This window comes from Leptonychotes weddellii, chromosome 8, assembly GCF_054177405.1.
Source record: "Leptonychotes weddellii isolate Sample4059 chromosome 8, ASM5417740v2, whole genome shotgun sequence".
Lineage (NCBI taxonomy): Eukaryota > Metazoa > Chordata > Mammalia > Carnivora > Phocidae > Leptonychotes > Leptonychotes weddellii.
In genome coordinates this window covers 82,270,295-82,297,617 of record NC_138376.1, presented here as the reverse complement: position 1 = coordinate 82,297,617, position 27,323 = coordinate 82,270,295, and the positions used below count along the sequence as shown (strand labels likewise).

The following is a 27,323-nucleotide window of genomic DNA, read 5'->3' as shown; positions in this document are numbered from 1 at the left end:
AAATAAATAAATAAATAAATAAAAATAAAAATCAAAGAATTACTTGATATATAAAACTTTTTGTTAAAAAACGAAAGAGCCAGTTGGTAGGTAAGCATTAGAAAAACCAGTGTTAAAACTTCAAAAAAACATCAAAAAATACCTTTAAAGTACCTATAGAGTCTTTTACAGTCTTATTAATTGGTTGATCTGTGTTTCCTCAACACTTTCCAGTGTTTTCATTGATTAGATCTTCTGTTTTGAGAACTATACCTTTTATTGTCTGCATTTTGTAGGGGGAGAAATTGAGGCACTGGGATGTTGAGTTACTTTCCCAAGATCACATAGCTAGTAGGTGGCAGAGTCAAGGCTTGAACTCCTCGGTACTCTGGGAATCAGATTCTGTAGTTTAGGGTTGTGATATATTTATTATTAAATCCAAGTCAGATCACTTTAAAATTAAACACAAGTTCTAATTTTAAAAAGCTAAAGACCACTTTAATTTTTAAAATTTTAATTCATACTTCTTAATCATTGAGCAGGAAAATGACACATTCCTCTCAAAGACAAAAGCAAATATTAAATATTAGTTTGTCATACTTTCTTACAGAAGTGATCTTAAAGGGAACATGAGGAGCTGTGTCTACTCCTAAATCTGATCCTCAAAATAATTCTACTCCTAAGACAGAGAAATATATTGAAGGTGTACAGTTTTCAGCACATTCATTCGTCCCTCGAGACACTCAGGGAATCCCTAGGGGCTTTCTCCCCATTACAGGGACCAGACACATTTTCATAGAAAATGAAAGCCAGCTTTCTCCCTCGGAGAAGCTTCGGGCAGCTGAGTCTAAGTCGTCAAAAGCTTGCAGAGTTTAAAATCTACAGCCATATACCGCATCACCTAAGGAGCTGTTCTTGCCCTAGCTTGGGAATGGAAGGTGAGCAAGACTGCTTGGCTTCACAATGTGCCCTGTGATAGAACATTTGTCATGTGAAGAAAGTAGGAAAGTGTTCGCTCAACCCAGTTTTTCTTCATTCCTTCTGATGCTTCTCCCCTCACCCCCACCTTGACATCATGGAAATGGCCACATTCCAAGTGGCTATAGTTCCCAAATTTCTAATCCAGCCTTCTTTTATGGGCATTTCTGTAAAGGTCTTTTTTTCTTTTTCTTTTTAAACCAGCAAAATACAAAAACAAACCCATAACAACTTATAACCCAATATACAGTTATTTCCTTGGAAGATACAAATCACCATCTACAATTAGTAAAAATTGATCCTTCAATTCAACCTCCAATCTTGCTTTATCTCGAAAAATGCAAATAACACATAAAAATGTCATTTTAGCTTATTTAACAAAAATATGGGTGATTGTAACTATGAACTAAATTCCTAGGATAATGAACAAATTGTTATTAATTTTCAGCATAACTTTCTTGACTAAATTGTAGGTTCATAAAATAGTACCTCTTGCATTTCACAATTTGGTTGTTCAACTACACAGAAAAATATTTTTACAAAGTATCTTTTGTAATATTTTATAAATATTTTTACAAAAATATTTAAGGATTTCATCAGGTTTTTCAAAATTCTCTTTTAATTCATAAATATTTCAATTATTTTCTTTTAAAGCTTTTATGGTGTCATTATCCTTCATTTTTTTTTTCTTTCATCAAGTCGGCCAATCTTCACTTGTCAGTGGCTTTGCATGAATAGGTTTACTTTTATCTATATTGTTATGGTGGGATGTTTACTACATCAGACAAGCACTGAATGACTGGCAAAAGACTGACATGATGGGTGGGACTAGGTACTAGTATTAAGCTGTGAAAGATGTCTGAGGAAGGGCTACTTTTTTTTTTTTTTTTAAGATTTTATTTATTTGACAGAGAAAGACACAGTGAGAGAGGGAACACAAGCAGGGAGAGTGAGAGAGGGAGAAGCAGGCTTCCCGCAGAGCAGGGAGCCCGATGTGGGGCTCAATCCCAGGACCCTGGGATCATGACCCGAGCCGAAGGCAGACACTTAACGAGTGAGCCACCTAGGAACCCCAGGAAGGGCTACATTTTTAAGTGGTCAGTTCATTTATGACTATTTTCTTGTTATGATAATTTTGCATTTCTTTTTTTTTCTTTTTAGAGAGAAAGAGCATGTGTGCACAGGGGGAGAAAGGACAGAGGGAGAGGGAGAGAGAGAATCTTAAGCAGGCTCCACGCCCAGTGTGGAGCCCATTGTAGGGCTGAATCTTAGGACCCTAAGATCATGACCTGAGCCGAAATCAAGAGTCGGACACTTAACCGACTGAGCCACCCAGGTGCCCTGATAATTTTGCATTACTTTGCAAACTTATAACTGTGGCAATTCAGATACTGAATACTTGCATGAAGAGGACTCTTGAAATCATTCAGTTTCAGATGTAACCTAAAATTCTTAATTAATTAAAATGATCTTCTGAATCAGGCTAAATAGTTCAGTAAACAAAAATCATTCAATAAGGGAAAAAAACACATCTAACCCCAAGTGAAAAAGCAGGCATCTGGTATGTCTCAGACAGTCCCAGCTTTAGATGGCTTGGTTTTCTGGGAAGCTCTTAAAGCTTGAGACTCACCCAACCACCACACCTGACACCACCATGAAACAAAACCTTTGGCAAGGAGTGAATGGGTTGATGGTCTGTAAAGATTATTTTTGAGCCATGGCCCCTTCCAAGAAAAAAATGATATATTTATAGATTTATATAGTAGGTAGAAATTTGTCTATTAGTGCCGTCATAGATAAAAGAAGGTTTTGACTGTAAGCCATTGATGTATGCCATAAGTAAAACTTAAAAAGCCCAGATCATTCTCCTCTTCTCACACCTCTCTCCCTCCCTGCTCCAAGGTTAACATCTAGCTTCTTGGTATCTCTGGGATTCTCTTTCTTTGCAAGTCTACAATTCAATATTGTCATGCCCAGAAAAGGAAACCCAATTAGGAGAGCCCCATAGCACCTGCAAAATAATAAAGCACACATTGCCATGTATCAAGCATTATTCTAGGCACTTTATATGTATTAACTCATTTAATATTTACAATAGGTAGGCACTATTATTGTGCCCATTTTATAGGTGGAGAAATTAAGGCACTGAGATGTTAAGTTACTTTCACAAGATCATATGGTTAGCAAGTGGCAGAACCGGGGTTTGAACTCCTTGCTAGTCTGGGAATTAGATTCTGTGCTCTTAATCACTACACTCCATCTGAAAATGTTCTGGACAAGTTACATCAAATCTTCAATTCTGGTTCGACCATGAAATACAATCAGATACTTGTGAGTTCCCATATCTGAGCTAACCTTTGAGCTTTTTATGGAGCATGAAGCTTGCTGGGAAACAGACATCCTCCAGTGTGAGAGCCCCCTCTGTGCTGAGACTCTTAGTACAGGACTGTCCAACTCATGTGGCTTGGCAGATCCACACTATCCAGTAGCTGTGCTACTGACCCCTGTGTCTTCCTGAAAGCTGGAAAAGACCTATACCTCCAGGCTAGTGACCTTAGGCAGCCTCATTCCTTCACTGTTTAATAAAAATATTATCATTTTCTCTCCCTGTCATGATATGAAAAAGGTTGGGAAGCCCTGCTTTAGGGAACTGTGGAAGGGTAAAAGAGAAAATATTTGGGTGGTCTTTGTTCCCTGTCATCCCTCTCACTCTCTCCATATCAAAGCTATAGCAAGGGAAAGTGAGGCAGATTCATCTCTATGGACATGACTTGTTCAGGTTTCCTTGACACAGTTACTTGGCTCAAGTAGAGGGCAGTGGAGAAGTCAGAAATACTGTTACTTAAGTCAGTGGCTCTCAAAATACAGTTCTTAGATCTCTAGAGGTCCCTGAGACACTTTCAGGGGTCCTTGAGGTCAAAACTTTCTATAATAACACTAGGACACTATTTACCTTTTCCACTCTGGTGGGACATTTGCAGTAATGGGGCAAAAGCAATGGTGGGTAAAACTGCTGGCACTTAAGCATGAATCAAAGCAGTGGCACCAAACCATATTGTATTCTTCACTGCCCATGTACTCACAGTAAAAAAGAAAATAAAATAAATTAATAAATTCAGTTCTACTTAAGAACATCCTTAGGGGAAAAAAAAAGAACATCCTTAGAGAATCAGTAAAAAGGATTTTGTTAAATCTTAACCCTTGAGAACACATCTTTTTAGTACTCTTTGTGGTGAAGGAAGTACACATAAAGTACTTCTGCTATACACCAAATATAATGGTTGTCTTGAGGAAAAGCATGTGTCCAGTTGCTTGAGTTGCTAGCTGAACTAGCCACTTTCATCATGGAACATCATTTTTATTTGAAAGACTAAGTTACAGGTAAACTATGGTTATTCAGACTGGGCAGGCATTTTCTTACAATGTTCCACAGACAGTTTCTTGAAAATGAACCAAGTAAGACTTTCACTTCAAGGAAAACAACTAAAAGTAATTTGTTGCTAGTGATAAGATTTGAGCAAATAAGTGAAAATTAGAATTTTGGAAAACTTGTTGCTGCCATCATGAACTTGACAGCTTTCCAATTCTTAAACATTTTTTTCTGATGAGACTGGTGATATTAAGGAATCTAATGCTTTGATATTATATAATTAAATGTGGCAACATTTGAAAGATCTATATAACTCAATCAACCAATATTTTCCAATAACCACTGCATAAAGATCCATTTAAAGTTCAAGAAGGAGGGGTGCCTGGGTGGCTCAGTCAGTTAAATGTCTGCCTTCGGCTCAGGTCATGATTTCGGGGTCCTGGGATTGAGCCCTGCGTCAGGCTCCCTGCTCAGTGGGGAGTCCACTACTCCCTCTCCCTTTGCCCCTCCCCCTGCTCACACTCTCTCTCTCAAATAAATAAAAAATCTTTAAAAGAAAAATAAAGTTCAAGAGGATTAATGGAAGGGCGCCTGGGTGGCTCAGTCGGTTAAGCATCTGCCTTCGGCTCAGGTCATGATCCCAGGGTCCTGGGATGGAGCCCCATGTCAGGCTCCCTGCTCAGCGGGAGTCTACTTTCTCCCTCTCTCTCTGCTGCTCCCCCTGCTTGTGCTCTCTTGTTCATGCTCTCTCTCTCAAATAAATAAATACAATCTTTTAAAAAAAGGATTAGTGGATTTTAATATAATAGTATGTCAAAAATACACTGATACTGTCTCAGATTCTTGTAACTAACAGTTTAAAATCTACTTCTTGGGGTGCCTGGGTGGCTCAGTCGGTTAAGCGTCTGCCTTCAGCTCAGGTCATGATCCCAGAGTCCCAGGATAGAGCCCTATGGCTGGGTCCCTGCTCAGTGGGGATCTGCTTCTCCCTTGCCCTCTGCCCCTCCCCCTGCTCCTTCTCTCTCTGTCTCTCTCTCACTCTCTCTCATCTCAAATAAATAAATAAATAAATAAAAATAAACTCTGGAAATAAAATCTACTTGTCAAATTTTTTTAAAAAAATTTAAATAGACTTTTTTAGAATAGTTCTAGATTTACAGAAAAATTGAAAAGATAGTACAGAGTTTTCATACACTTCCAAATCCAGTTTCCCCTATTATTAACATCTTACATTAGCATGGCACATTTGTTACAATTAATGAACCAATATTGATATACTATTAACTGAAGTCCATATTTTGTTCAGATTTCCTTACTTTTTACTTAAGTTTCTTTTTCTGTTCCAGGATCCCATCGAGGATACCACATTACCTCTTAGTGATCATGGCTCTTAGGCTCCCCTCTGCTGTGACAGTTTCTCATACTTTCCTTATTTTTGATGATCTTGACAGTTTTGAAGAGTACTGCCCAGTTATTTTGTAGAATGTCCCTCAGCTAGAATTTGCCTGAAATTTTTCTCATGATTAGAGTGGAATTATGGGTAATGGGAGAAAGACCACAGAGGTCAAGTGCTATTTTCATCACATCATATCAAGGGCATAAACTATCAACATGAATCATTGCTGTTGATGTTAATGTTGATCACACTTGCCTGAGGTAGTGTTTGTCAGGTTTCTCTAATATAAAGTTACTCTTTTCCCCCTTTCCATACTGTGCTTTTTGGAAGGAAGTTCTTATTGAATTTTCATGTAGCATCAAAAAGCAGCATCCACAATTATCTGATAAGGCTATTAAAATATTTTTCCCATTTCGAACTACATATCTGTATGAGACCAGATTTTCTTATATACTCCAACCAAAACAATGTATCATAATAGATTGAATGTAGAAGCAGATATGAGGATGTCCCTATCTCCTATTAAGCCAGATATTAAAGAGCTTTGCAAAAAATATAATATATTGTCACTCTTCTTACTAAATTACTTTCACTTTGGAATATACTTTTCATAAAAGCGAATTTATGTTAATTTGATGGGCTGAATATAATGGGTTTTATCATTGTTATTTTAAATCAATTATAAATACTTTAAAATTTTATCAGTTTTAATTTCTAAAACATAGAGTAAATATTAAGAGAGACAACCCATATAAACAAAAGCTCTTTGGGTTCCTCAATAATTTTTAAGAGTGTAAAGGGGTCCTGAAACCAAATAGTTTGAGAACCACTTGCTTTAGGGTTAAGCTTTTGTAGACCAAAAATGAAAGAACACTGTTCAAAGAAAGTGAGCCAAAACTGAATTCTAAAGGCTTAATGAGTAAACTGACTATACCTAAATTTTCCTTATTGAAAAATGTAATTTTTACACCTGCAGAAAATTGTTTCCTCAACTCATAACTGTGCTCACAAGTAACTATTTGCAAGAGTAGTTTGTTATTTGTGTCTTAAAAATAATGACAGGTAGCCAGGTGTGTTTGTAAAAAGTCTAAGCAGAGAAATATATCAGTTGATGCATATGCATGGGTATACACATGTTCACTGTCAACTTCTTGTTTATTAGCTTTTTTCTTCTTTGGTTTTTAGTATTCAAGGAATGGAGATCCATCAGATACATGTTTTGGCCTTCATCTATCTATTAATCTTGATTATATCAAATTAGTTTATATGTGGTTAGACTTATAACTGTACCTAACAGTATCTCTTGGGGAATTGTTAAAAAACATTTCACTTCTCTATCTCTATTTTATGCTTTATTTCATTTCATGTATTCCAAATGAAACCACCAGATGGGAACTACTTCTGGTTTGTGTCCCGTGCTTGGTACACTCTCAGTAAATACTAAAGGATGAATAGCTTTTATCTCTACTACTTGGCCAAGAGTCAAGGCTGATGGTGTTGGATGTCAACAGTGGTGATTAGCATCAGGGAATAAGGGCATTAATCACCAGAACTGAGGCAGCCCAGGAATCTCCCTGGCCTTTTACCTTCCCAGCAGCAAAACCATTCCTGCAGCATTGCTGATCTGTGTGTGCCATTTCCCAAATATGCTGAGCTTGGGCAATACCATGTCCAAATAAGCAGGCAGACAGCCTGGCTAAAGCATGGGGGGGGACAGGTATGGCAGAAGTGAGATTACAAAGAGCTTAGTAGAGAATGGGTCAGATCCTTATAAGGAGGATGTGAATCCAATGTCAAAAATTATCCCTAAATCTTTTTGTCCTCTCTTTCCATCCTCACATTCCTCATCAACCCTTAAGTTAAACATTCATAATCTTGGTGTTGAAAGACACTTGAAAGTTATCTTATCCATCTGTTCAACCAATCCTGAATCCTCCCTACAAACTCTAGTCCTTTAGCTGCCTTGCAATGTCAATTTGTAGGATGCAGTTAGAATGCAGTTAGACTGGGTGGCTCAGTCTTTAAGCATCTGCCTTCAGCTCAGGTCATGATCCCAGGGTCCTGGGATCGAGCCCCGCATTGGGCTCCCTGCTCAGCGGGAAGCCTGCTTCTCCATCTACCACTTCCCCTGCTTGTGTTCCCTCTCTTGCTGTCTCTTTCTGTCAAATAAATAAATAAATTTAAAAAAAAAAAAAAAAAGAATGTGTGAGAAGGAATTTAGGACACATGCCATTAAATGTAAAATTTCAACACACATACCTGGACCTAGCCTGTTTCACATGGGCCCCGAGAATTATATAAAAAGGGTGGAATAAAATCTTGTGATTGACTTATACCATAATTTGATTTAAAAAGGTAAGATATACATTAGTAACATTTTACCTGAATTTATTTAATTGTTCTGAAACTTTGTAAATAAAGGAAAAAGAATTCTCTGCAACAACCTTCTTCCCCACCACCTCCCCAGAGTAGACTATGAAGATTTGGGCCCCTGAGTAGTGGCCTTTTCCTGGCACTAAGTGTCTCCTGAAATAACACATAAAAAATATAAATACTCAGTGACTGCTCCAAGAGACCATCTTTGCCCAAGATACAACAGGTCTGTCCTTCCCCTTTCCTCACTAGGTCCCCTTTTGTGGAAGAAAGAGGAGCTTCATCTTTTCAATATACAAGATTTTTCTCTTTGCCCAAGATACAACAGGTCTGTCCTTCCCCTTTCCTCACTAGGTCCCCTTTTGTGGAAGGAAGAGGAGCTTCATCTTTTCAATATACAAGATTTTTCTCAAGTTTATTTCTCTAGCAGAGTAAGTAAATCTTAAATGGAAGCCTTAAGAGAATTTTGTCTAGAGATAATAGGTTATTAGGACCTTGACGAAACTGACCCCATAGAAATGTGAAGGGTCCATACGACCTAGGATGACTTTCCATACCACAAATGATGATATTTTTGCCCTGTCAGAGGATCTTACTTGATCTTAAATCTTATCGATTTGAAGTGCTTTATTTCTCTAATAATAATTGCATATTAGATTCATCTCTCTGGTTTAAAAATTACAAATTTACACTGGTTAAAGGTAAATAAGTCATTAGCTTTTGAGAAAAGTACTCACAAAATGGCTGGCAGCTACAAAGACTTTCTCTTCTTCACTGAAAACAATTCTTTTTTAGTTATCTTAAAACTTGAGATAAGTCAGAGACCACTTACAGGACAATTGAGAAATTATGCTTAAAGTTATGTATAATTTGGATTTGTTTTTCTCAAGATTTACAGTCAATAAATATATTGAATATCCACTGAGTAGAGCTTTTAAAAGACAGAATTCATATCAATAATGAATTTGCAATCAAGGTCTTTCTCATTTATATGAATGTGTGTGTTACAAACATTTTTTCCTCTGTTGAATATATTATTATATAATATAGATGTCACAGAAATAGGAATTCACTCTCTTTGTAGCCCAAACAGATCAGAAATGGCAATCACAGGTGGGCACTGAGAATGAGGGCTAGAAATTCTTTCATGTCATACTTCCTTGGATCATGGTAGTATTACTTCATCTTCCTCGCCCCAATACTAACCTCACCACAATTACAAAAAACATAATTCTCTTATGTTTTACTTTCACAAAACATCCCTGAAACTGGTTTCTGTTTGCTTCCAGCAACAGTTGATAGTTCTCTCCGTATTTCCAATTTTGCTTTAGCATCCTTCTTAAGTGCAAATTTTGAGCCAACGTCTATAAAAGGCACATGACATAGACGGATGAGTATTTCCCTTCATGAGACTGTTAAATCAGTTCCGACTCTGGGAACAGTATTTTAAAATGTGAACCAGGCAGAGAGGAAAATATGAGGTATTTTAACAAGTGAAAAGGCCAATGAGTCTGGATGTGTCTGGATACTTACTCTCTCACACAGCTCTTCAAATGTGCAGTCGGCGACAGTTCCACACGCTTTATGCAGCCGCAGCTCTCTGCCTTGCACTTTTAGAATCCTTGGTCTAGTTACTATGGGAACATGAACAAAGACTCAATCTTGTCTGGATAATTACTATAAAATTCATCTCTTACAGATAGGAAATGCATAGCTTGATGAATAATAGCACATGATTCAACACATAAATTAGACAAAATGCTGATACAATGACTGCCACTTGAGTGTGGCATCAACCCATATACAGCAATGGAACTTATTAATTGGTCAGTGGAGATTGGGCATTGTGTTCTAAATGTATTCTCTTTCAAGAGAAATTAACTTACGTACAATCATTTTGTTTCTGAGCCAGCTCATCAAACAACTTATCCATGACAGCCTCCACATCAGCTTCACTTGTGCTACAGTGAAAAGAATAATAGAATATGAAATTAATAACACTTGAAGCCAACATCAAACAGCTGCCTGAGCCTGCTTAGCTTTTTGCCCACAAAAAAAGAGAACAGGATGTTATGCTCTAAATACAAACATTAGATTTAGAATACACTTAAAAGCAGAGAATATTAACTCTCAGGTAGATGATTCTGCCTTATTTGCATACACTGAAAGACTTCTGTGCTTCTGGCTGTTTCCAGTAATGAGACGATACAGGCAGAGTAAATCCATTAATACTATGTGTACACAATGAGAAGAAAGGCTTCTGGCTCTCTCTTGCATGCAAAACAAGAGCAAATAGACAAGGCAGTCAAGCATCCAGCAAAGTATCCTTTGAAATCTCAACTGAGAGGGTACATGTGAAATTAAATATTGAAGCTGCTTAAAAAAAAAAAAAATCAAGTCAAGCCACTGACTGAGAGGATCAAACATCCAGAATTAAATTACCAGCTTCAAAATACCAACTTGATCTGCACATCAATAACTTTATCGGACTTCGAATATAAGGACAATTATAGACCACACAGTTTCTCTCAAAAATGTCCTTGTCAGAAATTCAAGAAAACTCTCTCCTTCTGTGATGCCTACCATTGCGGCTCCTACGGAAGTTAGTCTCATCAAAGAATCCTTTGTATTCTAATTACAAATCGCCATATGGTTTAGGGAACCCACATACACAAATGTGATAACACTATGCCCTTTCTTCCTGTCACTTTTTTTAAAGAGGGGTTTGTAAATTAACTGTCAATAAAATAAAATATCTGGCAGAAGAAATAAATGCTGTTAAAAAAAACAACTTCAAGTGTAAATGTAAGTTTACTTCAACTCTACATACAAACTTATACAGTATGACCTGCCGATATGCTTAATTTTGCTTATCTAGGTGTGGAAGCAATTAAACTCAATTCTGGACATTCATCTTAATAAAGTCTTTTCGAAAACTAATATGACAAATTATTTTTTAAGTGTAAAAGAAACCAAACTCATTTCTCCCTTGAGATAATTACCAGGTGGCAGGCATTTAACAAGCACCTAATTCTTCAACTGTTGTACAGCAAATGCTTTTAAAATGCAGGACAGCACACGGTCATTATGAAGGGTTTTGGAATTGTACCCTCCAAGTGATAACCATTCCACCTCAAAGGATATTAAAAACATCATCCGCAATGGTTAACTTTGCAGGGGAAATGCTATTTGACTTAAGTAAAGGCTTTATGACATTTGAATAGGGTAGTATTACATAATAAAATGACACTACAGAAAGGGATTATAGAGACAAAAAACAATTTTAAAGGTACAAAGAAATCGCACAAGCCAATATAAATGTCAGTGTCTACACCAAGCACATGTATGTTTTTATGGCTTTGCCAACATTATTCTTGGGAATTCATTTGGAATTGTCCCCACCTTGTTATAGTGGCATAAACACACTCAACTATTGGAAAAGAAGCAAAGGTACTTTTTAAGGGCTATAAAACAGAAGGAGCAAAACCAGCCACCCAGGGTTTCTGCTGGCTTGCAGAAAGTTAACTTCTTCTTAGGAGAGGCATGTTACCCAACAGAGGGGGAGAAATGAATTCTGAAAAATAACCAAGACAGTCACATTTCTAAGAGCATATTTAGTGAATAAACAATTGCTTACAAATTTCCTCAGTAGTGATTTCTCATTTACTCAGTGCTCTAATATACTATAATATTAAAATGTGGCTCACAAGACTTCAGTCAGGCCACATCTTCTGCATCATCAATGAAATTACTATATATGATTTACTTACAGTGAAATTATATGTGAAGTGGCCTAATTATTTTATTATAGCAGTATCTTATAAAAAATTCTATATGGGGCACCAGGGTGGCTCAGTCGGTTAAGTGTCTGACTCTTGGTTTTGGCTCAGGTCATGATCTCAGGGTCGTGTGATTGAGCCCTGTGTAGAGCTCTACACTGAGCATGGAACCTGCTTAAGATTCTCTTTCTCTCTCCCTCTGCCCCTCCACCCCCATCCCTGCTTGCACGTGCACACTCTCTTTCAAAAATAGATAGATAGATAGATAGATAGATAAAATTTTATTAAATTATTGTAAAAATTTACTCAGAAGTTACAACATGCAAAATAAAAATTTTTACTGGTGTTAAGTGGCCTAAAAATAAATATTCACAAAAGTAGTTCATGTAACTTAAAATTGAACAGCCTGTTATCCATCTAAGCCAAATTGTACTTGACCTCAGGGAGTGAGTTCTATTGACCAGTTGAAGGGCAGAAACCTCAGCTTCATATTGTTTTAAAAGCGGGAGGGGCTAGTATGTGTTTTGGTTTTATTAGATATATCTCTGTATTGACATGAAATAAATGAGGATGCTGTGGAAGAAATCCTTACCAGAAATGAACTTATTCATAATCCCTTAACAGATAATTTACAAGAAAACACTAGTCTTCTCACACTCCACTCAGACCAGATTTCCCCTACTTAAAAGGATGCATCAATCAGAGCTCATTAACTTTTTTGAAGGATGAGAATTAGGAAAGTAAAAAGAGAAATTAAAACTTACCTGTCCATATTAGCTTAAAAGATTCAGAGTTTTACTCATTATCCAGGTTCATATCTGGTTTATACATCTTTGAATATGTTTTGTAATTCTAGTAAAAAATTTAGATGGTTCTGAACTATTTCAATGTGTCACACAAAGAATAACAAAGGCTGCATTTATCAAGCAACTATTATGTAACAGTTAGTTTACCTATACTACCCCCACCTGTCCATGTAGTATTTGCTATTATCCTATTTTTACAGACGAGAAAACTGAGACTCAGAGAATTCAGCCCTCACTTACCTAAGATCTGAATAATTAAAAATTTAAAATTTTGTATAACCAAGTATTATAAATAAAATATACAGGCAGAGCAACCAGGAAACACAGTAGCAACATGTATGGCATATTATTATCAATGTATTAAAAATTAATACAATTTTAATACCACAAATAGAGAAACTGACAAAGGATCTGGAAAGGAAAATTGCATTAAAAAAAAGCTCGATGGGCAAGAAGCCTATGTAAGATCATTCATTTACTAGTGATAACAAAAGCAAAGTAAAATCATGCAATACTATTCTTTTATCTAAACTAGCAGAGATGAGAAAAAAGCTAGAGCAAGCCTAGGTAAGGAGAAAATGGACCCTCTTCACATACTGCTGGGAGTGGTATAAAATTGGTACAAGATTTCAGGGCAACCAGATAATTTGTGATAAAAGCGTTAAAAACATGCATACCGCATCACCCAGCTATTCCACTCATAAGAATTTCACCTATGGAAATAATAATGGTTAACAACTACAAGGATGTTCATTGTGACACCTCTAACATCAAAAAAGTGAGAAAAAAACAACCCTGGGGCGCCTGGGTGGCTCAGTCATTAAGCATCTGCCTTCAGCTCAGGTCGTGGTCCCAGGGTCCTGGGATTCAGCCCCGAGTCGGGCTCCCTGCTCAGCGGGGAGTCTGCTTCTCCCTCTCCCACTCCCCCTGCTTGTGTTCCCTCTCTCGCTGTGTCTCTGTCAAACAAATAAATAAAATCTTAAAAAAAAATAAAACTCTAATGTCCCTCAATGGGGACTATGAAGTACATTTGAATACACTCACACAATGAAATAGTATGCAGTTTTCAAGTACAACTCTTCTCCCTAGTCCTGGAACTGCAGTTAAGGTCCAAGTTGATGACTAAAAGTGCTTAGTGCCCCCAAGTTTCTAAAGAGAACCACCAATGTGCCACCAATGGCTGGATCCAGACTCCTGCCCCCATGGCTAAATCATGAAGAGAACCAGCCCTATTCCAAATGCCTCCTCCTCCTCCTCCTCCACCATTCCCTACTCTCCACCACACCACAGTGTCTTTATGAGGAGGGGAGAAGGGGTCAGGAATCTTTATGTCTAGTATTTGTGATAAGAGCCTTTTTCTTCTCTTCTTCCCCTTAGGAATTTTTCTTCAGGTTGACTTCTAGTTCCATAGCGTTGTGGTCAGAAAAGATGCATGGTATGACTTCAATCTTTGTGAATTTTTTGAGGCTTGTTTTGTGACCTAATATGTGATCTCTTCTGGAGAATGTTCCATGTGCACTTGGAAAGAATGTGTATCTGCTGTTTTAGGATGGAATGTCCTGAATATATCTGTTAAATTCATCTGGTCCAGTGTGTCATTCGAAGCCATTGTTTCCTGGTTGATTTTCTGTTTAGATGATCTGTATTATCGATATAAGTGCCTTCCCCTTAGGAAAGAAGAGGGTGACTTACCCTCCCCCAAAGACAAGTGATGGGAGGGAGGAAAGGTTCTCTACACAAGTCACCTGGAAAGATTAGGGGAGCCTGAAAGAAGAAAAATCTGGCATTGTCCTTAGCTGGATGAGTAGGACCTTGGTAGATTGAGAAATCAGAAGATGGGAGGTGGGGTGCTAAGCCAACATGAAGCAAGCCAGTTCTCACTAAAAACACTCCAAAGGCTTAGCACTACTACATATATTTGAAGTTACAGGTGAGAGGGCAGGCTGGAAATAGGGGCACTCTTGGAATATAAGACAAAGACAGTTCTTTAGATGCCCTGCCTTTACCTGGACAGCAAGAGTCCTGTACACCTCCTCCACTCCAGCTGAAACTAATAAGTTTACCATCTGGGTCATCTTTAACAATGAAGAAAGTAGGAGAGACACCATACTCAAATCCTACATATTAACAGTGAAACCAACAGTACTTCCCTCTTCAGCATCCAGAACCCTACCAGCAAAACTTCTACTGAAGGAAGTAGAAAGATTGAAGGAGACATTCTGGAGGAAACTGAATAGCCAAAAGAAAGACTTGCAGATACTGACATTGGGGGGTTCTTAAATGGAAAACCTGACCTGCCACCTTATCTACCATCCTCCAATCAATAAAACCCTATCCATGCACACAGAACTTCTAATCAGCTTTTTAATGCCTCAATCTTGTGAATGGACAACCAAGTATTTCTAGGCACTTAAGGAAAGCCTCTAAGATATAAAATAAAGACTAAAAGAGACAGAAAAAGAAGATCTTGGAGGAAGCAAAGAGAAATACACTCTAATACCCCTAAAGAGAAGAAGATATTACATGCATAAACAAAGAAGGATGCTATAAACTAAAAGAACAATTAGTGCATAAGAAAGAGCTCTAAATATGACTGTTAAATAAAAAATTCAGGAAAAGAATTAGAAGAAAAAGTTGAAGTAATCTTTCAGAAAATAGAACAAAAAGAACAAAAACTGGAAAACAGAAGGGAAAATAAAAGAATCAGAAAATAAATCCAGAAGGCCCAATATCTAACCAGGAGAAGCTCCAAAGGCTATGGAGAAAAAAATAAAAGCAGTAGCAATCAAAAAATTAAATTAAGTTTCTTAGAACTGAAGAGCATGAATGTCTAAGTTGAAAGACTCCAGTGAATACCCATGACAAAGACTGGGGGCAAAGGCTCCATTCCAAGGCATATTATCTGGAAACTTCAGAAACCAGGAATAAAGAAAGAATATCCTAAAAACTTCAAGAGGAAAAACAGGTTAAATGTAAAAAGGTCAACAAACTGATTTGTGTCAGTTCTCATGAAACTTTGCAGCTGTAATAATGGAAGCACGAAGAGAATGGTATACGTCTAAAATTTTCTAAAGGGAAGTTATTGTCAAACAAACCATGCCCAAACTATTAATCAAGAAAAATAAAGACATTTTTGGACAGGTGAGTTCTCAAAAAAGCTATCTCCTGTGCAGCCTTCTTCATAAGATACTAGGTAGGCTGGGCTCTCTCAGACCAGGGAGAAGAGTTCTGGGTCCAGTAGGACCAAATAAGCTCTATCCCCATTGGCCCTCCTGCCCGTGGCAGCTGTCAACTCCAGACAAAATACAAAAATAGGTGACCTGAAGGCACTGGGCAGTGAAGAGAAGCAGGCAGATTCTGGAGGGAGCAGACACTTGGGAAAAGGGAAAAACGTGGGTGAATTACCCATTTTACAGCTTTCAGACTGAAGACAATAAAATCAGGACTGCTCAAGGCAACTCCAACTCCAACAGAAAACCTGCAGTCCTGGCCTGAAGAACCAGAGGACAGTTGGGGGCAACCACGCAAGGTGGGAAATCTGGGAGAATCCCCACAAGTGTTTCCAAAGTCCCTGAAGATATTAATCTTGAAAATTCCTGAAATCATAAGTTATTCTGTATTTATCACAATACTAATAAACAGTGAATTATTTTTCTGTTACTGGGTTATACTAAAAGCTTTGGTGGTTTTCTATGAAAAATATGGCATAAAAATAAACTCATGGCTTATCACTATTACAAATCAATATACTAGGACATATATTTCTATATTATATTATGTATATTGTGATATATTTCAATAACATAAAAATGATCTCTACCAGATACAGACTTGATAGTAGGAAATATTAAAAGGAAACTTTAACACAAAATAAATGCAAATAAGATTATTTTAAAATTTAAGTATCTCCAATATTTAGTATGTAAAAGTTATTTTGTAAATTAAAGGTTTTTAAAACACAAAGCATAATCACCATATCTGATAGTCCTGATCTTTGCTGGTTGACAACTATTCCAGGCATAGGAAAATGTCATTTGGCACTGACATTGATCAAATCATTAAGAGTGTGTCCTAAATCATTTTCAAGTTGGGCATTAGGGTACATACTGCTTTATATAAACTCGTTTCCCTTATTAACATGTGTCTAGCTGCATTTACTCACTATTATCTACTTAAAGGCCCTATCCCTAAATACAGTCACACTGGGGGTTTGGACTTTGCCTATGAATTTTGGGGGGACATAATTCAGTCCTTAATAATGAGCATTTGTGTACTTTACAGTTCAGGGTTACTATGCAGAGTGCTATGTGAACATTCTAGCACACGCCTTTTGGTAACCTTTTGTATACATGTATGTTGGGTGTATAACTAGGAGCCAAATTACTGCTCATAGGGTATACCAACGTTCAGCTTAGTAAATATTGCCAAACAATTTTCCTGAGTGGTTGTAGTAGTTTACTCTCTTACCGGCATGTACAAAAAGTTCTACTTGTTTCACAGCCTTGCCTACACTTGTTTTTCCATTTCTTCCATTTTAGTAATTTTAGTGGACATATTATAAATGATTTTAAGGTAAGTTGCCTCAAATTATTTTTAGAGATGGGTGGGGCATAAAAATACAAATATAATTAATGTAATAGTTAATCCAGAAGCATTTTCTTAGTAAGATGTCATTATGGCATACATAACATTAAATTAAAAACACTAAGATCTCTTGACTTTTTTAGGTAGGAAATTTCAAGAACATTATTGTAAAATTTTCAGCCACAGAAAATGACTTTAGTCTCAAAATAGGAAAAGAATTTATAATGGAGAAAAACAGGAGTAATGGGAAAGAGTCTATGTCTCCAGGGCCCCACTAGTCAGTTTTCCAGGGAAACTATTTTAAAAGGCAGCAACATTACCTTATACTAAAAATCTATACTCAAAAATACAACCATGCTTGTGAAGCTCCAAAGAAGGACCAGGGTTAGGGGCGCCTGGGTGGCTCAGTCGTTAAGCGTCTGCCTTCGGCTCAGGTCATGATCCCAGGGTCCTGGGATTGAGCCCCGCATCGGGCTCCCTGCTCGGCGAGAAGTCTGCTTCTCCCTCTCCCACTCCCCCTGCCTGTGTTCCCTCTCTTGCTGTGTCTCTCTCTGTCAAATAAATAAATAAAATCTTAAAAAAAAACTAGTGTCAGATGGTTTTAAAGAAAAATCAAGTGTTTAGGACACAAGACCCACAGTTGGCCAAAGGCATATTCAGAAAACAAATGTACAAAAAACACTCAAGGATATAGATTATACAAAAATACAAATAGTGATTAAAATTAGACCCAAGTTATAAACATAATTTAAAATTATTCCAGCCTAACCAGTAAAATTCGAGGAAAGCGCAATAGCTAGTAGTCAAGAGCAGTTGCATGGGAAAGCGGCAGCCTGAAGACGGCACTAAATTAAATGGTTTTTTCAGTGTAGAAGGGAAGCTAAATTCAGAGCTTTCTTTCAGGGCTACAAGAATATCACGTCACACAGCAAGGAAGAAAATGTTCTGTTCCGCTCTGTGAAGTTCAGTGTTAACCACAAAGTGGCATATCTTAAGAAAGAGTGATTTGGGTAACATCAATATGATCAGGAGAAAAAACTGGAATTAAGCTCAGATGCTATGAATTGTAGCCCCTTTCCTCTCGGGGAAACAGAAACATAAGCTCCTACAAATGAGTAGGGATAAAGAATTTAAGTGACTTCCTTCAATTCTGGGTCACTGCCCCACCATTGGGATGCTACTGTATGGCAGTGTTTGGGGCAGATAAGATGTGAAACAGAAAATCTGCCCACAAATAATCAAAAGTAAGAGAATTAAAGTCATTTCTGAAGAAAAAGCGAAGTCACTCTTTTCAAATTATTTTTGTTTGGAGGGTGGAGGGTATAGGGCCCAAGTAGAGTGCAGACTATTTTTCCTTTGTTCTATAATGCCCTGGTAAAATCCACCCATTTCATTGCTTCTGTCACTTTTTGCTAAGCTCAGAAACTGCAGTGGAGGGGCAGGTTTCTATTTTCTGTTAAGTAGTACCACTGTGTCTTTAAGTCAGAAAAGCCCTGGAATCAACCACTGTTTCGTTGCCAGGAAATTTGGCATCAACTCCTACAGGAAACCTGTGAGTACAGTACCCTGGATTAAAAGCCTGATTGCTTTGGAAGTATGAGAATCATGATTTATTTTTCCATATCAAATTAGTAAACAGAGAGGAAAGTAATCAGTCATTCCAATTTTAAGAAAATTTCTATAGCTGAAATCAGGCATTCAACACAAAACTTGGAGAAATAGAACATGTCAAAAAAGACCTTATTATTGCTGGATCATTTGAAATTCTCAACAAAAATTCCAAAAGAAGTGGAGGTTTCTAGAAGAGGGTCACACATGAATTTAAATGGAAATTAATTTCTTCAAGAACCTCCCACTTCATTAGGATTGACTCAGAGGAACAGAATGCTACCCACACTTTGCCCCTTTATCCCCTTTTTAAAATCAACAGCTTGTTAGGGTATCAACAAGTAGAATAGGGTTGGCTTTCCTTGGTCCCTCTCTCTCCATGTTCTCTATTCCAGAGAGCCAAAGTTGATTCAACGAGGGAGAAATTTCCCCTTCCTCTTAGAGTTCTTGTGCCAAACTTCCCTGGCAGGGAGCCTTCTCACTCTACTGATTCCTTGTGCATTCATGCTGTACAGCTCTTTGTGCTCTTACCAAACATAATCTGGGGCTGGAGGCAGGTCTAAGATTAAGTTGGTTTATATTTGCCTTAATATAAAACAGACTTGGTTGCATTTCAAATCCTGTAGGTTTGTTTTACATAACGGAATCAGTTGTTAGAATGGATTTTGTCCTACTATTTATCTTCTCAGTCATTCAAAGGCTTAATTGACTGTTCAGAGATCCATTTCAATCTCTAAATTTCCCACCGTTCTCAATCACCTGGAGAGTAACTTACCTGGTTCCATTAATCTTGACCTGTGTATAATGCAGAAAGTGGGACCTAGCACCTTTTGCTCTCAAATTCCAGACCTTCACCCCCACTTCTCAGCCCCAAACTCCATATAAAATTTCTACCAAATCTAAATATAGCATTTTCCCCCAAATAAGTCAGTGGTGTAACACGCAGAGTTACAACATGGTAGATACAATAATATTTCCTTTTCATAAAACTTAAGAAAAGCTAGAATGGACTGAAGATGATGAAAATAAATAAATAAAAACGAGGAAGAAGGTAGAGAGTAAGAAGATCTGACTCCTTTTTAGAAGAAGAAAATGGTCACATCCACCTCGGAAAAAGAGGCCAAAGGAGTTTTAATAGTTAAAAGAGGTACACAGCAAGGAACTAAAGACCTTGGGCGTTTGCCAGATCAGCTTTTCTAATGTTGAAGATTGACCTTTATTTATAAATTCATAAATGACCTTTATTTCAAATGTGATCTATTTGAAGATGAAATAAAAGATAAGAATTCTAAGGAAATCTAAAAACTTTATTAACTGTACTTTTATATCTATAAGCATACATATCATTTACCCATGTACATATTGTGTATATAGCTTATTTACACTTTACTAGATGAGGACAGCCATACAGTTGAATACTTTGTCAATGTGTTCAGCAGGAAATGGTGGGCCAGCTCTATTCTGGTCCTGTCTGGCCTGCTGGAATAAACACTGTGATATGCTATTGTCAAATTACTGTTCAATAAAGGAATGGAAGATAAAAGGTATGCTGAGCTGACTGATGGGGTCTGATACTGAAGTTTATACAAGATGAACTTCTTTTGCTGCTGTATCACTTCTTAGGCGGTATTTCAAATAGTTTCAAACCCTTGAAAATTTTAATTCAGTACTCCCTAAGTTAATACAGGATTAATAAATATTTAAATGTGCATCTAAATTATGTGATTTTAAGACATGATAAACAGCCTACCTGACTATGCCCTACAAGATATAAAGCAGAAAGTTGTTGTTGTCTACTAATATAAAATTATAAGTTTGTAATGTCACAGAGCCTTACTTATTCATAAAATATCAACAAGGGTTCTTATAAGAAAGATACTGTGCATCTGCTTTTGAGAACCAACTACATTCTTCCACCATAGAGCCCTTTTTCCTACAGGTGGGCTTAGAGTACAGATTCATACCACTACTGACCTTTTAATTCTCAAAACATACAGCAACATACAATGCTTCATTATAAATTTGAGACATTTCAGTTTGATGAAACTTTATACTTATCAGAGATAAATAGTTCTTCACTTAAAAAAATACAAAAATAGGGGAGCCTGGGTGGCTCAGTCAGTTATGCGGCTGCCTTCAGCTCAGGTCATGATCCCAGGGTCCTGGGATCAAGCCCTGCATCGGGCTCCCTGCTCAGTGGGAAGCCTGCTTCTCCCTCTCCCACTCCCCCTACTTCTGTTCCCTCTGTCACTGTCTCTCTCTCTGTCAAATAAGTAAGTAAAATCTTAAAAAAAAAAATACAAAAAATAGTAAAAAAAATTAAAAGACTAAAATTTACACTAAAAATATTCACTTAATGTAAAGACAGTAAAAGGAGAACCGAGGAACAAAAAAGGCATGAAACATAAAGTAAAAGAGCAGGTGTGACTCCAACTACATCAATAATAATATAATTTGTGAATGTATTAAATAATTCAATCAAAAGCAGAGATTGGGGGGTGCCTGGGTGGCTCAGTCAGTTAAGCGTCTGCCTTCAGCTCAGGTCATGGTGCTGGAGTCCCGGGATCGAGCCCCACATCAGGCTCCCTGCTCAGCAGGGAGTCTCCTTCTCCCTCTGCCCCTCACCTGGCTCTCTTATGCTCTCTCTCACTCACTGTTTCAAATAAATAAATAAAATCTTAAAAAAAAAAAGCAGAGATTGTTTGACTGAATAAAAAAGTAAGATCCAACAATATATTGTCCATAGGAGATATCTTTTAGGTTCCAAGATACAACTAGGTTGAAAGTAAAAGGACAAGAAGAAAGACATATTAATGCAAACAGCAACCACTACTAACATCGGACAACATAGACTTTAATACAAAAAATGTGGTTAGAGATTAAAAGAGACATTTCATAATGATAAAGTTTAATCCATCAGGATAATATAACAATTACAAACATAGGCCCCTAACAACAGAGTCCCAAAATACATGAGGCAAAAACTGACATAAGTGAAGGGAGAAACAATAATAGTTGGAGACTTCAATATCCAACTTTTTTTTAAATGATTTTATCTTTAAATCAATCTCTACACCCAATGTGGGGCTCAAACTTACAACCTCAAGATCAAGAGTTGCATGGTCTACCAACTGAGCCAGCCTGGTGCCCCCCAACTTTCAGTAAGGGCAACTAGGGAGAAGACCCAACAGGCCATATAAAACTTGGACTGCAATATACACTAACTAGACCTAACAGACATCTATATAAACACTCCACCCAATAATAGCAGAATACACATTATTCTCAAGTGTATATGGAACATTCTCAAGGAAAGAGCATATCCTAGGTCATAAAGCAAGCCTAAATAATTAAAAGGATTAAATTATATGAATCACAATGGAGTGAAATTAGAAAATAGTAATAGAAAGATATTTTGGAAATTCACAAATATATAAAAATTAAACAACATCCTCCTAAATGATCAATGGGAGAAAGAAAGAAAGAAAGAAGGAAGAAGGAAGGAAGGAAAGAAAGAAAAAGAAAGAAAGAAAGAAAGAAAGAAAGAAAGAAAGAAAGAAAGAAAGAAATCAAGAGGAAATTAGAAAATACTTTGAGATAACAAAAATGAAGACACAACATTCCAAAAATTATGGGATACAGCTAAAGTAGTGCTTAGAAGGAAAAGTATAACTTGAATACCTACATTAAAAAAAAAAAGAAGAAGAAGAAAAATCTCAAACTAATAACCTAACCTTCCACCATCAGATTCTGGACAAAGAAGAAAAAGCTAAACCTAAAATAAGTGGAAGGAGGGAAATAATAAAGATTAGAGTGGAAAACAATGAAATAGAGAATAGAAAAATAATATAGCAAATAAAAAAAAAAGTTGGTGGGGCACCTGGGTGGCTCAGTCGTTAAGCATCTGCCTTCGGCTCAGGTCATGATCCCAGGGTCCTGGGATAGAGCCCCACATCAGGCTCCCTGCTCAGCGGGTAGCCTGCTTCTCCCTCTCCCTCTCCCACTCCCCCTGCTTGTGTTCCTACTCTTGCTAACTCTCTCTCTGTCAAAAAAAGAAAAAAAAGTTGGTTCTTTGAAAAAGTGAACAAAATTGACAAACCTTTACCTAGACAGACTAAGGATAGAAGACAAAAGTCATCAAAATCAGGAATGGAAGAGAGAATATTAGAAATAAAAAAGGATTATAAGGGAATACTATTAACAATTATATACCAACAAATTAGATCACCTAAATGAAATGGACAAATTCCTAGAAAGATATAAACTACCGAGACTGACTCAAGAAGAAAGAGAAAAATCTAAATAGAAGAGGGAAACTCTCCAATTCATTCTATTGGGCAAATATTACCTTGATAGCAAAACCTGACAGACATCATGAAAACTATTGACCAATATCTCTTATGAATATAAAAACAAAAATCCTTAACAAAATACTAGCAAACGAAATCAAGCAACATATAAAAAGTATTATATACCATGACCAAATAGGATTTATCTCAGAAATGCAAGGTTAACTTAAAATCCAAAAATCAATTAATGAAATATACCGTATCAGTAGAATGTACATGAAAAACGATCATCTCAATAGACACAGAAAACGCATTCAACCAAATCCAACACCCTAATGCAAGGTTAACTTAAAATCCAAAAATAAATTAATGAAATATACCATATCAGTAGAATGGACAAGAAAAATACGATCATCTCAATAGACACAGAAAACGCATTCAACAAAATCCAACACCCTTTCATGATAAAAATACTCAATAACTAACAATAGAAGGGATGTCTTAAACCTAATAAAGGGCATCTATGAAAAACCCAGAGATAACATCATAATTAATGGTGAAAGAATAAAGTCTTCCCTACTAAGCTCAGAAACAAGACAAGGGTGTCCACTCTATAGTGGAATATACCATTTCTATTTAACATTGCACCAGATGTTCTATGCAAGAAAAGTAGACAAGGGAAGTAAATAATAAGCATCCAGATTGGAAAAGAAGAACTAAACTACCTCTACCTCTACCTTCCATCCAGATTGGAAAGGAAGAACTAAACTACCTCAACTACCAGATGACATGATCTTATATTTAGAAAATCCTAAGGAATTAGAAACTATCAGAAACAAACTATTAGAAACTATTAGAACAAATACACAATTTCAGCAAGGTTGCAGGTTACAAGATCAATATGCAAAAATCAATTGTATTTCTACATAGTAGCAACAAAGAAACCAAAAGTGAAATCAGAAAAACAATTCCACTTACACTAGCTTCCAAAAGAATAAAATATTTATGAATAAAATTAACAAAAGAATTATAAAACTTTATACATTGAAGACTATAAAACTTTGTTGAAAGGAATTACAGAAGACCGAAATAAATGAAAAGATATCTGTTATGGGTTGAATTGTGTCCTCAATAAATGTTAAACTCCTAACCTCTGATATCTGTGAATGTGACCTTATTTTGAAATAGGATCTTTGCAGATATAATCAAGTTAAGATGAGGTCATACTGGTTTAGGGTAGTCTCTAATGCAATGACTGGTATCCCTGTATGAAGAAGAAATTTAGTCACAAAGACACATAGGGAGAATGCCATATGAAGATAGAGGCAGATATTGGAGTGATGCACCTATAAGCCAAGGAATCACCAGAACCTACAGGAGAAGCATGGAACAGATTCTCTTTCAGAGTACCCAATGGGAACTAACCTGCCAACATCTTGATTTTGGACTGCCAGCCTCAAGAACAATGATAGAATAAGTTTCTGCTATTCCAAGACACTCAGTTTGTGGCACTTTGTATGGTAGCCCTAGGAAACTAGTAAAACACTTCATGTTCATGACTTAGAATATTTGATATTGTATTTCCCAATGTGATTTACAGATTCAATACAATCCTTATCAAAATTCCAGCTGGCTTTGCTGTAGAAATTGACAAGATGATCCCACTAGTCTTATGGAAATTCAAAGGACCCCGAATAAGTCAACCAATCTTGGGGAGAAAAAAAGAACAAAGTTGTAGGGCTCATACTTCCTGATTTCAAAACTTACTACAAAGCTATTGCAATCAAGACAGCGTGACACTGACATAAAGATAGACAAACAGATTGATGGGATATAATTAAGACCAGAAATAAACCCTTACATTTACAGTCAATTAATTTTCAACAATGGTGTTGATATAATTCAATACGGAAAGGACAGTCTTTCCAACAAATGATGCTGGGACAACTAGATATCCACATGCAAAAGAATGAAGATGGACCACTATCTCATATCATATATAAAAATTAACTCAAAATTAATCAAATACCTAAATATAAGAGCTATAACTATAAAACTCATAGAAGAAAAATAGGCATAAATCTTCACAACCTTGGATTAGATAATGGTTTCTTAAATATGACGCCAAAAGTATAAGCAATGAAAGAAAAAAATAAATTGGACGGCATCAAAATTTAAAACTTGTGTGCTTCTAAGGACATCATCAACAAAATAAAAAGATAAACCACAGAATATGAAAATTTTTTATTTAAAGATTTTATTTATTTATTTGACAGAGACAGAGACAGTGAGAGCAGGAACACAAGCAGGGGGAGTGGGAGAGGGAGAAGCAGGCTTCCTGCTGAGCCGGGAGCCCGATGTGGGACTCGATCCCAGGACCCTGGGATCATGACCTGAGCCGAAGGCAGTCGCTTAACCAACTGAACCACCCAGGCGCCCCAGAATATGAAAATATTTTTGTAAATCATATATACGACAAGGGATCTGTACCTAGAATGTATAAAGAACACTTAAGATTCAATACTAAAAAGACAAATGACACAATTTTAAATTGGGTAAAGTGTCTGCATAGACTTTTCTCCTGAGAAGATAGACAATGGTCACAAGCAAATGAAACAATGCTCAATGTCATTAGCCATCAGAGAAATGCAAATGGAAACCATAATGAGATACCATTTGACACTCGCTACTAGGATTATATTTGGGTTGGATTGTGTTTCCCCAAAAAGATATGAAGTCCTAAGTCCCAGTGCCTTAATATGTGCCCTTATTTGTAAATAGGGTCTTTATAGATGTAATTGGTAAAGTGGGAGAACCTTAATCTTCTATGATTAATACCCTTATAAGGAGACACAGAGCAGGGCCATGCGACAACAGAGGCAGAGACTGGATTGACACATTTATAAGCTGAGGAACACCAAGTACTGATGGCAAACAATATAAACGAGAAGAGGTAAGGGCAAGATTCTCTCCTAGAGGTTTCAGAGGAGGCAAGGCCCTGCCAAAAACTTGATTTTGGATTTTTGCCTCCAGAACTGCAAGACAATAAATTCCTGGTGTTTTAAGCCACCCGGATCATGGTACTTTGTAAGAACATTCCTAGGAAACTAATAGAGGTGGCTACAATAACAGAGGTATTGACAAGTGATGTCACAGATGTGAAGAAATTGAAGCCCTCATACACTACTGGTGGAGATATAAAATGGTACAGCTACTTTGGAAGACAGTCTGGAAGTTCCTCAAAAGACTAAATGTAGAACTAACCACACCCAGAAATTCCACTCCTAGGTATACACAAAAGAAATAAAAATGTAAGTCCACACACACAAAAAAAAACTTGTACATGAATGTTCACAGCAGCATTATTCACAATAGCCAAAAAGCAGAAACAACCCAAATATCCATCAACTAATGAGTGGATAAATAAAAGTTCTATATTTAATGGAATATTGTTTGGCAATAATAATATGAATCCTGAAAAAATTATGCTAAGTGAAAGAAGGCAATCACAAAGGAATGGGCAAATACAGAGAGGCAGAAAGTAGATTAGTGGTTGCCTGGGCTGGTCAGTGGTTGGTTGAGTGATAAAAATATTCTACAACAGACTGTGGTTCTGGTTGCATAATTCCATGAATATACTAAAAGTCATTAATTATACACTTTAAATGGGTGAACTGTATGGCATGTGAATTCTGTTTCAATAAAGCTGTTAAAAAATAAGTATAATATCCTTATCACACCTAACAAAGCTAACACTAATTCTTCAATGTCATGACATATGCAGTTAGTGTGTGAATTTGTCTGATTGTTGTTGCATAGTGTTTTTGTTTTTTGCTTTTGTTCTTACAGTTTTTGATTCAGGATCTAAGTAAGGTCTACACACAGCAATTGGTTGATATGTTCCTTAAGTCTCTCTCTCTTTTTTTTAAATTTTTTATTGTTATGTTAATCACCATACATTACATCATTAGTTTTTGATGTAGTGTTCCATGATTCATTGTTTGTGTATAACACCCAGTGCTCCATGCAGAACGTGCCCTCTTTAATACCCATCACCAGGCTAACCCATCCTCCCACATCCCTCCCCTCTAGAACCCTCAGTTTGTTTTCCAGAGTCCATCATCTCTCACGGTTCATCTCCCCCTCCGATTTCCCCCCCTT

At 36.8% G+C, this 27,323-nt stretch overlaps 1 protein-coding gene across 3 annotated transcripts in view; it reads right to left on the bottom strand.

The window, feature by feature from the left end:
• Positions 1-27,323, bottom strand: part of AFG1L (AFG1 like ATPase) — a 233,769-nt gene that overhangs the window by 35,370 nt on the left and 171,076 nt on the right. For all 3 annotated transcript variants that reach the window (XM_081828769.1, XM_031023890.2, XM_031023891.2), the window contains 2 exons: positions 9,987-10,057; positions 9,630-9,730 (listed from right to left, as the gene is read on the bottom strand). In XM_081828769.1, coding sequence (XP_081684895.1) covers positions 9,630-9,730; positions 9,987-10,057 — 172 coding nt within the window. The remainder of the gene's footprint in view (positions 1-9,629; positions 9,731-9,986; positions 10,058-27,323) is intronic.